The sequence below is a fragment of the Pseudorca crassidens genome, chromosome 17 (genome assembly GCF_039906515.1).
Source record: "Pseudorca crassidens isolate mPseCra1 chromosome 17, mPseCra1.hap1, whole genome shotgun sequence".
NCBI lineage: Eukaryota > Metazoa > Chordata > Mammalia > Artiodactyla > Delphinidae > Pseudorca > Pseudorca crassidens.
In genome coordinates, this window is record NC_090312.1 from 32,638,176 (window position 1) to 32,652,368 (window position 14,193).

General features: G+C 34.4%; 1 protein-coding gene across 1 annotated transcript in view; it reads right to left on the bottom strand.

The window, feature by feature from the left end:
* ZFPM2 (zinc finger protein, FOG family member 2) overlaps positions 1-14,193 on the bottom strand; it is a 467,161-nt gene that overhangs the window by 339,072 nt on the left and 113,896 nt on the right. The window contains exon 3 of the mRNA XM_067711504.1: positions 781-882. Within this exon, the coding sequence (XP_067567605.1) occupies positions 781-882 (102 nt within the window). The remainder of the gene's footprint in view (positions 1-780; positions 883-14,193) is intronic.

Genomic DNA, 14,193 nt, shown 5'->3' on the forward strand with positions numbered 1-14,193 from the left:
TTCTTAATGAAAAATGTTACTGCTTTGGAAATCATGGCTAAAACTATTTCAAAACTCGCTTATATCCTTAAGCCCTATGACATAACAGTCTCCATTTATAAATATACCATCAATTGTAAATTAGTTGGCACCAAATATAAAGGTTTTTAGCCACAGAGTTCTTATGAACTGTACATACTTATATAAAATTGTGTTGGTCTTCTGGAGTGTTTTAACAGTTTTTGTTTTTCTTGAAATGATTAAATATCAATGAACTTTAAAATCAAATTTAATTTTCATTCATAAAAGTAAAAATATTACCAAAACCTTGAATCAAAGTGGGGCATCTGTTAATATTTTCTAAACTTCTAAACACATACTGGGATTCAATCTATGACTTACAACATGACTATACTAAAAGTATTTCTTTGGAGTATTGTTACTTGTTTGAAGCTTTAAAAGTATGCCCAATTTGAATGTGGATACAGCACAAAGATCTCTGTTCAAAGAAAAACCAAGTAGAATTAACTAAATTCCTACATGAGTATGAAAGAAAACAAAGATGAAAAACTTCAAGCAGTGATAACACTTTGGTTTTTATAGTTTATTTATCAAAGATAAAAATCCTCTTTAAATAATGATATTTATTCAGCCTACCATGTAACCAACATACACACAAATATTTTTTTTAAATCAAAAGTGAGAGTGTAAGAGTTTTATAATTCAATTAAAATTTAAGAAAAAAAAAGTGAATTCCTCATAGTAGCAACAGATGATTGAATTTTAAATTTTTTGTCCTACCTGGTCCATCCCAGTCGTCTATCTCAACTCCAGGTTGCCCCGGTTTCTCTGACTGTGTGTCCCCATCTGATTCTGCTGTCTCCTGGACTCCTTCATCATCACCTAGAAAACACCAACACGCAAAGAGGAAGGGACATGATTAAAGCCCTCTATTTGAAATTCAAATCCTCCTAGAGGGATGTCCGTAGCATATGTGTAATTACATATTTGTCACAAATATTGTCATTATATTGACATAGGTCTACGATTAATCATTTTGATAACTACTGTGGCTTTATAATAAAGAAAATCAACATTTTCATAAATAAATAAACTGCTATAAACATTAAAAACATCTCCATAAAATTTTTCATTTGGAATTATTAATATTAACAGAAGAAGAAAATAAAAAGCAGTATGTAATTATTGTAGTGCTTTCAATACAGAAAACTGTAACATGCTTATTTTCAAATTACATTTTTATAAAGGCAATATGCAGCAGAAAAGAAATACCATAGGAAAAGACATACTTATGTTTGGGTTGAATTTAGGTTATTTTGAAGAAGATTTTCTTTTTCCCCAGCATTAAGTGTGCTAAAACTTGTTTGTATTTATTTTTAAAATGGGTATAAAAAGGTCATAATTGAATTACTGTCATATAAGATGAGCCAGTGACACAAGTCTTCACAATGCAAGAAGCTGTAAACCTATACTTGTTCTTGAAGAAGCATAGCTAGTTTCACAAAATCATGCCTTCATTTTCACATAAGAAAAGAAAAAACAATGTAATATATTTTGAGCAAAAGTATATTTATGGCAAAGAAGGAGAAACATCTTAACATGCAATCACATTTTAAAAGTTAAGAGTCTAATTTGTAGGTACCTTCGTTTTAAGTGATAATGTAACAAGGTACTGCTGCTTTTTAAACGAAAGTAATTGACTTTAATACAGTGCACACAAATATATTAATCATTCCTATTTATAAAGGATAACAGAAATCAGAAAACAGAATGACAAGAAAATGTGATGACAGAAATGAAAAGAATGTATACTAAAAACAGGGCAACTAAACCTTTAATCTAATAATGCTAAATTTTTAAAGTTAAATGGCTTGCCCTCTGAAGTATTTAATAACTATTTTCCACATAGTTGTTAAATCTCTAATAGTACTTAAATCTTTATATTATTATACAAAAAATACATTGAATTCTTAAAATCTTTCAAAGTAACCTAGAAAATACAAAATTTTCAGGAAACAATTACTACAATGACATTCGTGTGATGTTGATATGAGTTCTGAAGTTTAAACTTCATAAATTTTATATTCATTTCTATATATAGCTTCACAAAATGAATCACTTTAAAAAGTGGAATAAAAGTAAAGAGAGATAATGTAGAAACCCAGTGACAGCTCTGTTGAACTTAGTTTCCTTCACGGAGGAGTACTGGCTCCTACACACACCCCACAGCACCGAACCCCATGTCTGGAATTGGAGGCTCTTTGAAAATTGAGTTATCTCTTCCTTTCTGGATTATCAAAATGAACAGCAATGAAATTCTCTCCAGAAAATGTTTATTAAGCATTTACCAGGTTTAAGGGACTGTAGTAGGTATAGTAGCATATATATGGAAAAATACCTTTTTGAAAGTAGTATAAAACTCATTAAAGAGAGTTCACAAATAACGAGAATGCAAGACAAGGTCCAAGAACCGTAAGAAAGGTACAAAGGCTCAGTAATAAGATAAGAGTTTGAATCTTCTGTGCTCCTTTTTGGTAGGTCACATAGAACACAGAAGCATGAACCAGTTATCTTCGGAGATCAGGGTTAAGAGATCTCTCACTTTTCAGATACAGATAGGGCTAGTTCTTAGCCTGCACACACGAGTGGGCTCTATGGCCTTGCAGTATATTGAAAGAATATCAGAAACTTGAAAACTTTCTCAGCAACTGAGTCAATGTTACTTAATACAATATCAGTGTACCATCTAACCTTCTTGAGTGCTACCAGGGATGTCTGACCCTTTTAGAGTAACATATACCGACTTTACCAACACTTTATTTTTCATGGGGACTAGAATCCACACTAGAATCTACCACATAGATGAGTGACGTTTTGCTTGCATTTCCACAGACCGAATGAAGGTTTAACTCTAGGCACGAATGCAGGGGAGTTTACAAAGGAAAATGCATGGGGAGTTTACAAAGGAAAGAGAGTAGAAAAAAAAGAGTACAGCATGTGACCTATAATTTTTAAACAACATCCATGCCTTCCAAGCACTTTTCTTGTGTCTTGTGAGTCTTGAAACATAGGGATGTGAGCATCAGAGAGGATGCGGGAGACCATCTAACCCAAATGAGACAAAATTTACTGACCAGGAAATTGATGCACCGATAGGGTCAGTAACTTATCTCTGGCCTTATAGTTAACAGCATTTATTTCTACATAAGGCATCTCCCCCAAGCCTTCTCATGCTCCAGCAATAAATGCCTCCCAGTCATTCCAGGGGTTACAGACTGCTTTAGGCAGATCTCCTTTCCCTAACAAGCAAAACAGTAGGCATATGAGGGAGCATGGAGAGGCACCATAGAGACCACCAAAATCAGCAGTTTGTACAAGGTTAGGAATTAAATTTGAGTCTCCTGTCAGTTAGCATTCTTTCCAAAACATCCTTTCTTGCTTCCCCTCTCTACCCCACCAGTTGAAGAGAGAACCACGCACACCTGAAACAGTTGAATATTAGTCGCGGAGCAATGCATAAACAAGCAAGCATGAGACTATGCTGTTAAAAAAATCACATATCCAAGGGCCCAGAGAACAGAGAGTAAAATTCTGGCCAGAACTACTTGGAGAAGTTAAGTTTCACATTCAGGTATTAATTGTATCATCCTATGTTCGCACAGAGAAGTAAATCTTCCTGACTTTTACTATTACATTTTAATTTGCTGGAAATACACTGTGCCATGCACAATTCAATCAATAATTAACACTTACAAGGCATAGTTTTGAAGATACAATGAAATATATGAAAAAGAAAAAAATACTTTCTCTTAAGGACCGTATCATCTAGTTAAGGAGACAGGCCACATGCATAAGAGAGGTAACCACTGATAAAACAATCAGGATTGTCCATGAATAATTCCAAATGAGATCACATAAGATATGGAAATTCAGAGACCAAAAGCATAAAATGACATTGACCATGGAGAACCTTATAATTATTTTTGGAGTTCTACCTTCATATTGAAGACAGGGAGAAGCATTAGAGGTATTACAGTGGGGAACTGATGAGATCATGTGACACAAATACAGTAATGAACATATATTTATTGAGTTTCTATGAACATACCTTGTCAGACCTCTGGTCTTTGAGTTTTCCCTCACTCAATCCATAACAACACTCTGACTCATGTCTCAGACATTCTTCACCCCAATTTTTGTGAGACTAGAATTAAGTCTACTCTAAAATATTTTATTAGGCAAATTACATATTTGGAAGGAAAAGTATTCAGAAATACAGTGAGAAACAAGTACGTCTGGAAGAATACACTGCAAAGTAATCACAACACATAGAAGTTAAAAGAATTTACTTAGATCTATGAATGTCTGTCTTTATTGAATGGAAGTGATATAAAGCATTCTTTATTAACTGATTAAAATACTACTTTTGAGTCCCTGAGCACTGAGAATACAAAACAAAGATGGTTCCTTCTCTCATAAAACTTATAGATTAGGACAGAGACCAATCAATGGACTGTAACCCCATGTGACGAATGCTTTCATGGGAACAGTCCATGATGTGACACGAGCATACAGGCATGACACTTAATGAAAATTTGGTGTCATGGAAGCTTTCTGGAGGAAGAAGCCAACAAAATACCTGAAATTTCGGAAGCATAATCTCAGATGAATCTGAACTCCGTAGGTTTAATGTTCTCAGGCTCCATAATTGAAAACCATTTTTCAGATTAAAAATGAGAACCATCTCCCCAAAGGAAAAGATTACAGTAATTAAGTTACTGCACAGGAAAAACGACAACTTGAAGGTGGTGAAACTAAAGACATTTCAAGGATGCAAGAACAGGATCCAGACAAAGTTTTAAGATGCCAACAAGAAACAGTTCAAGAAATACTCCTACTATTTGATAGTTAACTGAATGGAGTCCTTTCCTTCATTTCGTATGGGACAAATTTACCCATGATCATTTTCATCCAGTAACTACTAGGAAAAGAAAATGGCAGGATGAGGACAAATCTCAGCAGATGTTTGACGCACACAGAAATTTAGTAAATTACTCAAAATGAACTAGTAATTTCATATAATAAAATACCTTCATTAAATGTCACTGAACTGCCAAATCAGAACTGTAGAGCTTAGATTTCAACTTGTGCCAACATCTGGAGCAATACTCAGTATTGATAATCCTGATTCATGGAACAATTTGCTTTAATTTGTTTGATTATGCAGCACATATAATTAGAAAACTACTGAAAATAAATATTGCAGAGTGCTCAGTTAAAGGAGCACTGTAAAAATAGTTGATTGTACACAATTAACAGCTCTAAAGAAATTACATTTTACAGCTATTTTAAACCATTTATGAAACTGCGTAAATGTGCAATATATATCACATTAATAAAAATAAATCCTGAGAGAGAAGAATAAAGTCGTTGGCTGATTAAATTGTGTTTTCTTAAAGAAAGAAAGCAAAAAAGGGAAAGATGCCCAGAAGCATAAGAACGTCATATGAAATGATATACTTGGTTGTAGAAAACAAAGCGGGTCAGAATTGAATTTATATTTATCTCAGCGTCTGCTATGTACCAAATACTGAAATCAGAAAGATGAATAAAGCAGAGAGCATGTCACAAAGCTCAGATTCTATAGTAAACCTAAACATGGCTACCATTTCTTGAGCACCACTCAGCACTAGCTAAGTGCTTCTCGAACATCACATTAACGACTCTGCCATGCATTATTATCCCTATATTTCAGAAGAGTAAACCAATAGGCAGATATGTGAGAAGATGCCTAAGCACATTGCTAGTAAGTGGCAGAGCCCAGAACTGATTCCAAGTCAGTCCAACTCCAAAGACCATACTCCAAACCCATTAGAATATTATAGTCGAAGTCTACTGGATGTCAAACAATAAAGACAGCAGGATGTGATCAGGTAGCTGCTTTTTCTTCATCATATATAAACCTTGTTTCTTCATTATTTTTTTTAGGTGTACTATTTTACTTGGAACTTGGTGAAATCAAACTACATACAGATGCTTAATCAATAAGCATTGCTCACTGTGCAGTTAGAAAATTAGATTTTGGTCTCATTCTTTTAAACATAACCTATTGCAATATCATTACATTTACTAATTAATTGTTTTCAGAACTATTTAATAACTAAAATATGTCACGTTTTTCAACTTCCAGACCCTTCATCATCTAAGTTTATTTCAGGAAACTAGCTTTCATTTTTATGGTAATGTTTTCACCTAATTCATTTTTAATCTTTTTACTAATGAAAAATGAAATGATTAAAAAATAACTTAATCGAATATGAAATCTCCAAATTACTTTTAAGAAACAGCATTTTCCCCTTACAATAGAGACTTGCTTCTTTCCTATCAATATATTTATTCTCATGGAAAATTCATAAATAGAACTTTATTTTGATATTAACCCAACTCCAGCCTCTTCTTGATTTGAATGGAAATGACTTCATTGACCATCTTCTTTTTAAACTTCTATCCACTTTTGATTCTTATATGTTTGAAATCAGCACTCTAGAGTAGCTTATGAAAAAATGGCATGAATAATTAATACCTAAGATAATAATGACAAGTTTGTTCAGATATTGCTTCAAAAGCTTTGTTGGTAGGAAGAGGAAAGGAAGAGAGAGAGGATGCTAGGTAGAGAATTACAGAAACACCTATGAATGCATTTGACATGCATTCATTTATTGGCTAAATTCTTTATTCACATACTTCACATACATAAATAGAAATTTCAGTGTATTTTTAGCAAAGCACAAACACATCTAATGGGATAACCACTATATATATCCAGAAACCAATTCATAAAATGATGAAACGGAATAAATGTCAAGTGGTAACAAAATCTATAATATTTCTAAAATTATGGCTATGGAGTTAATGGTTTTCCATTGCAAGATTAAACTCTTTTGTTGCTCTTTTAAAAGATATCATACATATTCTGTGGGCCCTTCCCTTTTTCTTAGTCTAGTTTTCAGAATCAATGAAAGCCCTATAGGAGGAAATTGAAGGTGTTATTGAGCACTATAATACACAGCACAGATGACTTGGGGAAATGCACTAAAATATAGTCTTTGGAACACATGAAACAGAATCTTTTAATTCCATATTAGGTATTGTTGGCAAGGTGGTAAAAGCAGTGGCTCTACTTGCAAGGCAAAAATAATTTCAAAAACACAAATAAATATCTTTTCACTGAAAGTTAGATATTCCTGTAGAAATTAAAGATTTGCCACATCCCGAGGCAGTCACTTTTCCAGCACAAAACAGCAGCAGTGTTTGAAAGCAGTCATGCAAGCAAACAGCCTTTCTCAATCCTGCCCTTTTAATCCATGTAGTTCCTATCAATATTAACCTCTTATAGAAATTCCTGTACAATATAACTATTGAACTTTCTTGACTAGGAGTGTTACTGTAGCTGTTAGCCATCCCTATAATGTATTTTGCAATCAGCTAAATCATCAAAGTATTTTTTAACAATGAACAGTTCAGAAGTGACAGATCCACTTTCTTGTTCACAACTGCTTATCAGAGAATAGATATCACATATGTTTTCCAGGTGCTTCCTATAGTTAGGATACCTTCACAGAAGCCACTCATGAAAGATAAGGTCATAAAAGAGATGAAAAATGTGTGAGCTTCATACACTTATGGTTTTATCATCAGACAAGATAGCTTTGGTTAAAGGACTGTAACAGTCAAAAACAGAAAACCGCAGTTCGTATTGAAGGGTGAGGACATTTAAGTTTAAGATTCAGTTTGTGTTTGCTCTGCCTAATAGCCTCACAATATTGTTTGGCTTAAAACAATTGTTTGGTTATAGCTTATCCAAACAAAGGTGCCAGGTTAAATTAACTCTGCATTGCCAAATTACAGACCCAGTTTATCTCCAGAGACAAAAAATAAAAAAACATGCAATTGTTACCCTTTTTTGCTAATACCTAAAAAAAATCTAAATATTTCAACCATTTGAAAAGAATACGTTCATTATTCTGTGGATTCCCATAATCATGTCTAACTAAAGTTTCCCTCGACTTACTACAAATGTATAAGAAAATATAGGATTTTGCCGTGTTCTGGATAGTTACTAGTCAGTACACAAACATTTCTTTAAATGAATGTGATTTCCTTGTAACTTATATAATAGCCTTTTTCATACCTCAGAGTATGAATTGAACAGATAAAAAAATAGAATCCACATTTGTTTGATTATAAACTTTCAGACCCCAGATCAGGAAACAATCCTGAAATATCTGATGACGGTGGTCCTGGGCTAAGTCTCTCATTTTGAAAAGGAAACTCAATCTCTACAGTCAATGCGTAACTACTGTAATTTGTGGCATTTTATTATAGTTAATAAGGGAAAATTATTGAAAATACTAACGTTTATGGTAACTGTATCAGATAAAAGTCACACTGAAAGTATTGACAACTTAGGAAGAACAGTGATTTATAAATTCTTTCTACAGTCCTGAACATTTATTCCTGATGTCAGTATCAGCCTCTATGTGAAAAGTATTTTTCTCAAAGTTTAAGTTCGTTTGAGATTCGGAACATAAGGGAAATTTCCACATGAGATAAAATAAGGCAAATTCTCAGCAGTGTATCTATCATTCAAGAACTTTCACTCCTCGTTATTTCTCACCATGAGCACTTGAAAGAGTCAGATATATAAGAAAAATGTTTCCAAAATACGTATTTCAAAGTTTGTATTTAAATAATTTTTATTTTCTCTTCCCCAGCTACCCCTTCCCAAACCAAAACAAACAAACAAGAGAACCTCACTGCAACTAAAAAGAAAATTCACTGCAACTACTATATTCCACTCAGAGGAGGATTCTACAAAATTAAGGCACATCTTGTTCCAAAGAGGAGACAAAGTAATGCCTGATGGTCTGTAAATGATAATACTCTGAACTGTAATTGACCTATTCACAGATCTGTTGTTCTGCCGTCAGGAAACCACTAGCTTTCAGTTTTCTGGACTCAGTCTTCAAGCTTCAAACCCAGCATTCCCTTTAGGAAATCATCACCACCACCATCATCATCATCAACAATAACAAAAAGTAAAGCCAAACCTTACAATCTCTGAAATTGTCTCCCCAACAAGCCAACCTCGTCTACACAGAAAGATCAAACCAATTTGAGAAAGTTATGATCTTTGGATATTGCTTTTCATATAACCTAATTGTTTATTCTTTCCTGTTTAACAATTCATTCCAGGGACCTTCTCCTTTCTCATAATCCATTTAAGAACATGAGTCATAAGCAATCACTCATTACCATAGCGCTCCATCACCACAATATAATTTACTCATTATAAATAGACTTTATTCAAGCCACACATCCAAAAAGCCAAGGCCAATGGAGAATGCATATTGCGGGACAGCAGCTAACAAAGACTTTGGTCTATATCTGAATGCCCTTTTTCCAACACTAGTTCAAATACCCTAATGATGATAAATGACTCTCAGAGCTCACAAATAGGGGATAACATTTATTTCTTCTGATAAACGCTGTTTTTTCTACTGCTTGACCATTGGAATTACACATATCTTACTCTTTCATTTTCTCTCTCTACTGTGGTTTATGGGAAGCTCAGATTTGCCTGTAACGTTTCAGCTTTCAAAGTATTTATCTTCCTCTCTTATGCTTCCTCTCATTATTTCCTGTCCTTCACCCTATGATCATCGTCCTTCCTGATCTCTCTGGCTCATACATCTCTCTCCTGGGTCAACTCCTACCACAGTCCCACCACAATCTGCATGCTCACTAGTCTCTTGCTAATCACTTGCTGTTCCCTCTGTCTGGAACCCTACTACTTCTTTCTACCTAATTAATTCAGCATTAGATATCAACTCAAGTGTCACATTCTTAAGAACGCTTTGACCTTCCTCACTCTTTCAAACCGCCCTGTACCACTTGTGTGATTATTTTATTAATGTCTGCCTCCTCACTATAAGGTAAATTCCAAAATAGCCAGGACCTTCACTGTATTTACTCACATGGTAATCACAGCATGTCCCATAATGTCTGATATAGTAGGTGTTCAATAAATATTTATTGGATTGCAAAAACATGCATGTGGCATGGACTGACTGCCACAATGCTTTCAGTCATTTATTACCCCAATAATCAAGCAAAGATGAATAAAAACAATGCCCTTTGCAAAACTGAAAACCCTCCATAGTAACAGAACTTAGAGGTGAGCATGTGGCCACCTAATAATAAAGACCCCATTTCCCAGCCTCCCTTTTCTTGAGGTGGACCACTCCTTAAGACTAAGTTCTGGACAATGGATTGTAAATGGGAGAGTCGGGGGGCAGCTTCCAGGAACCTATTCTTACAGCTGAATCTAATCCTAATGAAGTTTTTCATATCTGTGGGGGGAAGAAAAGAAGTATTGTAGGTTACGTCAGCCCTGTCCAAACTCGGACCCATACCCCGCTTCCACCACCAGGGATAGTCCCAGAATGTTATCAAGAGACCCATTCAAACTCTTCTTACCATAAGGTCTTCCCATAGCACCTCCTCCCTCAGGGCCAGCAAGAGATCCCTGGCTGCTCGTAACACAGGAAAAACAGAGATAGCATCCACGGCATCACCTAGATTTTCAGACGTGTGGGAGAATGTTTTCCCCTCTCTGCTTTAATTTTTAACACAGTGCTTTCATGGGTATTTATACTCTCTTTAGGCTCAGGGCAACTTATCCTAGAATGATAACAGATTTGAAATTCAGATATCTACTATAAATGCCAAAACATTTTAGGAATCTTATTCAAGGTTTTCCAAAAATTAGAAAGTTGAAACCAAACAACATTCTTGATCATTGCTGTCTCCTATGAGATCATCCATATTTAATGAAGGTACTAACAGAGGTCGATTCAGGCCTTGTGGGGCCTGAAGTTTACTCAATTTGAGAGGCGTCTTCTTAAAAGAAGAGTGTAAAGTTATAATTACAAAATTAGGTGCAGGGCCTTGGAAGGAGTCTGTGCAAATGAGGAGTTCTGAAGCTACACTACACTACACTACACCAAACTAACTGAATAACTGATCAATTTAAAAGGTGAATGAGTAGATTTAATATTTTTGGCGATGATAAGTGTGAAGATAAGGTACGCATTTTACATAAACTTTCAAAATTCATTCCATTTACTAATTATTTGATTTTTTTAGTGCCACTTTAAAAGTTCCCCAAGATAAACTGCCAGTATTATGGAGAAAACATCCTTCTTTTCTAAATTGGGTTTTCCTTAGGATATTAGCTATTTTCCCCGTTCTTTCTTGTTATCAGTGTCACTCTACATTATTGTAGAATTGCTTCTTGTTGAGTTACTGTACTGTGGTATTCCCTTTTAGTAGTCAGTCACTGGGACAGGACGTAGGAGCGCAGGACACAGGCTTAAATGAGGCAGACACGTGTTGGTGAGTAGTTTCCATACTGGAATGATGCACATTACCATAAGGAAGCTTGAGAATGAATACACTGCTTCTTTAATCAGCCCAAACTTAACATTTCCTCCACTCCATATATATATATATATATATATATATAAACACACACATATATATACACATATACATATATATACATATTCCCTTGCCTCACTTGTACATATGTTTTCCTTCCTTTACTAGATGACTGTATCTTTAAGAAATAAGAACATTCTTTATATATCCCCCTATCTGCTTCTGTACCTGCGTGGTCATTTATAGGCACTCATACATTCCGATTCTTATACAACTAGAAACAGGTAACATAGGTTTTCAGTGTTAGTTAACTAGTCTGGACCATCATTTGCATTGAAAAAAGGAAAAGATTATCTAAGACCCAAAGTACAATGTCTTGTGCTAATTGTACAGCAAGAACAGAAGCTACATCAAATTCCATTTTTAAATAGGCAGGGGGGAACAAAGTGTTTTATACATCTGTCCTATAGATTTCCACCTCGATGAATCTCTATCTTCAAAAATAATCCTTAAAAAGACCTTCCCTTCTCACTGTCAGAAAAATATAATCACAGCCTACTGTCTGTGCAATTCCACTTTCCATCTCTGCTATGTGGGTAAGACTTGGTAAAGATACAGCTACTGTCAAGTTTCAGAACAGTTCCTTGTCTAATCTTTTCTACTTCTCCAGATCTTTGATACAGAACCTGTTAGAATGTATTGCTTACTTTTCCAGTTCCTATGTTTATCTCACGTCCACCCTTACCATCTGCTGCGCTGCATTTCCTTCAGAAAAGTGAAAAGTTTTCACAGTGCCCAGAGCTTTCGCAGCAAACAATGCTCTCTTCTCCTCTTCCTTCCTTCCTCTCTCCGCTTTTTATTTGGCCTTATTTTGTGTTAAGGTCAAGCTGTTTTAAAGAGTTCACTTTGCAAACATTTCTACGGGGCTGAAATTCCTATCCAAACAGTTTTGATGGATTTGTAAACTTCTTGACATTTGTTACTGGCTTCTGCCCAAGTACACACATTTTGGGCTGTCCCCAGTCTTTTGAATTACCTGAAAACAACTTCACAAGAAAACAAGCAATGAGAAATTGTGGCTTATTTCATGCCACCAAATCAGGGTAACATAATCTTCCAGTTAGTATAATGAGTCTAAAGAGCTTTCAATATAGCCCTCTCATTATATCAAAATGCCAACTCTACTTACTGCACACTGGTTTATATGGACAGAGTCTTTAAAGGAGGACCAAAAGAAATCTTTTAAGCACACCCCTAATTTATTTACTTTATCCTTTAAAATGTCTTGTTTTTATGTATGCCCTTATCTTGACTGACACGTCATGTGTAATAAGTGTTAAAAATACCTTGAAAAAGTGAGTTTTATACTTCATACAGCCAGGCTTCTTCCAATGTGTCCATCTCCTTCTATAAGGATTACATAATGATGGACATCGGAAAATGAAATTAGCTCTCATTCTTCGTAAGTACAGAAACCTAGGTTTGAATTTGGTATTAACCTTTAGTAATTTTGTGACTTTGGCCAAGTTACTGAACCTTTGGAAGCCGCAGGTGGAAACAACATCCACCCTGCAGGACAGTAAGTTGATTAGAGATGATACATGTACAGCAAGATGTCTGGCTTTGGGGAGCAGTCATCAAATGGAAGTTGTTATTACCATTATTATAATTGTTATAATTGGTATGTAGTCTCAGTGCCGATCTCTGGAATCTCATTGAACTACTAAAAGAAGCTGAAACAGCAATCTGCATTCGTTATCACTATTTGCTTCATTGGTGTAACACATTCAGTTATTTTTACTTGACCTTTTAAGAACAACAAAAAACTGATTGACTACATTACTATAATTAAATTCATCTTATGGCAGTTTTCCACATTTCCCTTTACACATTCTATGTTTAGCACTACCAGAGGTGAAGATTGTCCCATCAGGTAATGGAAGGGCAAATGCTTTAATACTGCCTGTTGCTTCTCAAATGATAATCAAAACATTGTGAGAAATTTTACATACTAACAAGAAACTATGAATTTTATATTAGAAGATTAAAAGCTTTGAAAATCTTATTTGATTTAAACCTAAAAAATGCTAGTGCAGAACCAAGAAAATATTTTTAAATCATTTATGATGTTTAAAAATAAGAAGCAGAAAAGGCAGGGCTACTTCCAAGAGATCAGTTTCTCTAAAATAACATTTTATCTCAAATTATTATGGGACCAAAAGTCGGATTCAAAGTTGTCAATCACATTAATTCCATATTATTAAAATAAATTAGCTTCTCAGGCTTCCCTAATGCTATTCACACTTGTAATTTTCTTTAAATAGAAAAATAAATTAAGAGTTAGTAGATGTAAATGATTGGCAAACTAGTGTAGATCTGCATGAATTGTTTTATATATTTTTTTAATTTGAGCAACATAAAATTGAAAACTGTATTTTTAATTTAGAATAACTATTTATATAATTATATAAACTATTTTTATAATTTATATAATTACTACTTGACCAAAACTACTTCCTTCAAGAAACACGGGCTCTTCATTCTACCCAAAATACCACTGAGAAAATGTAGCAATAAAAGGGCTTAAAAATATATAGTTTCCCTTTATGGTATTCAGCTAAAATCAATGATTAATTAAATAACTAGATTAAAAGTGAAAAAGTCAATCAATAATTCAGAATAATTCAAAAA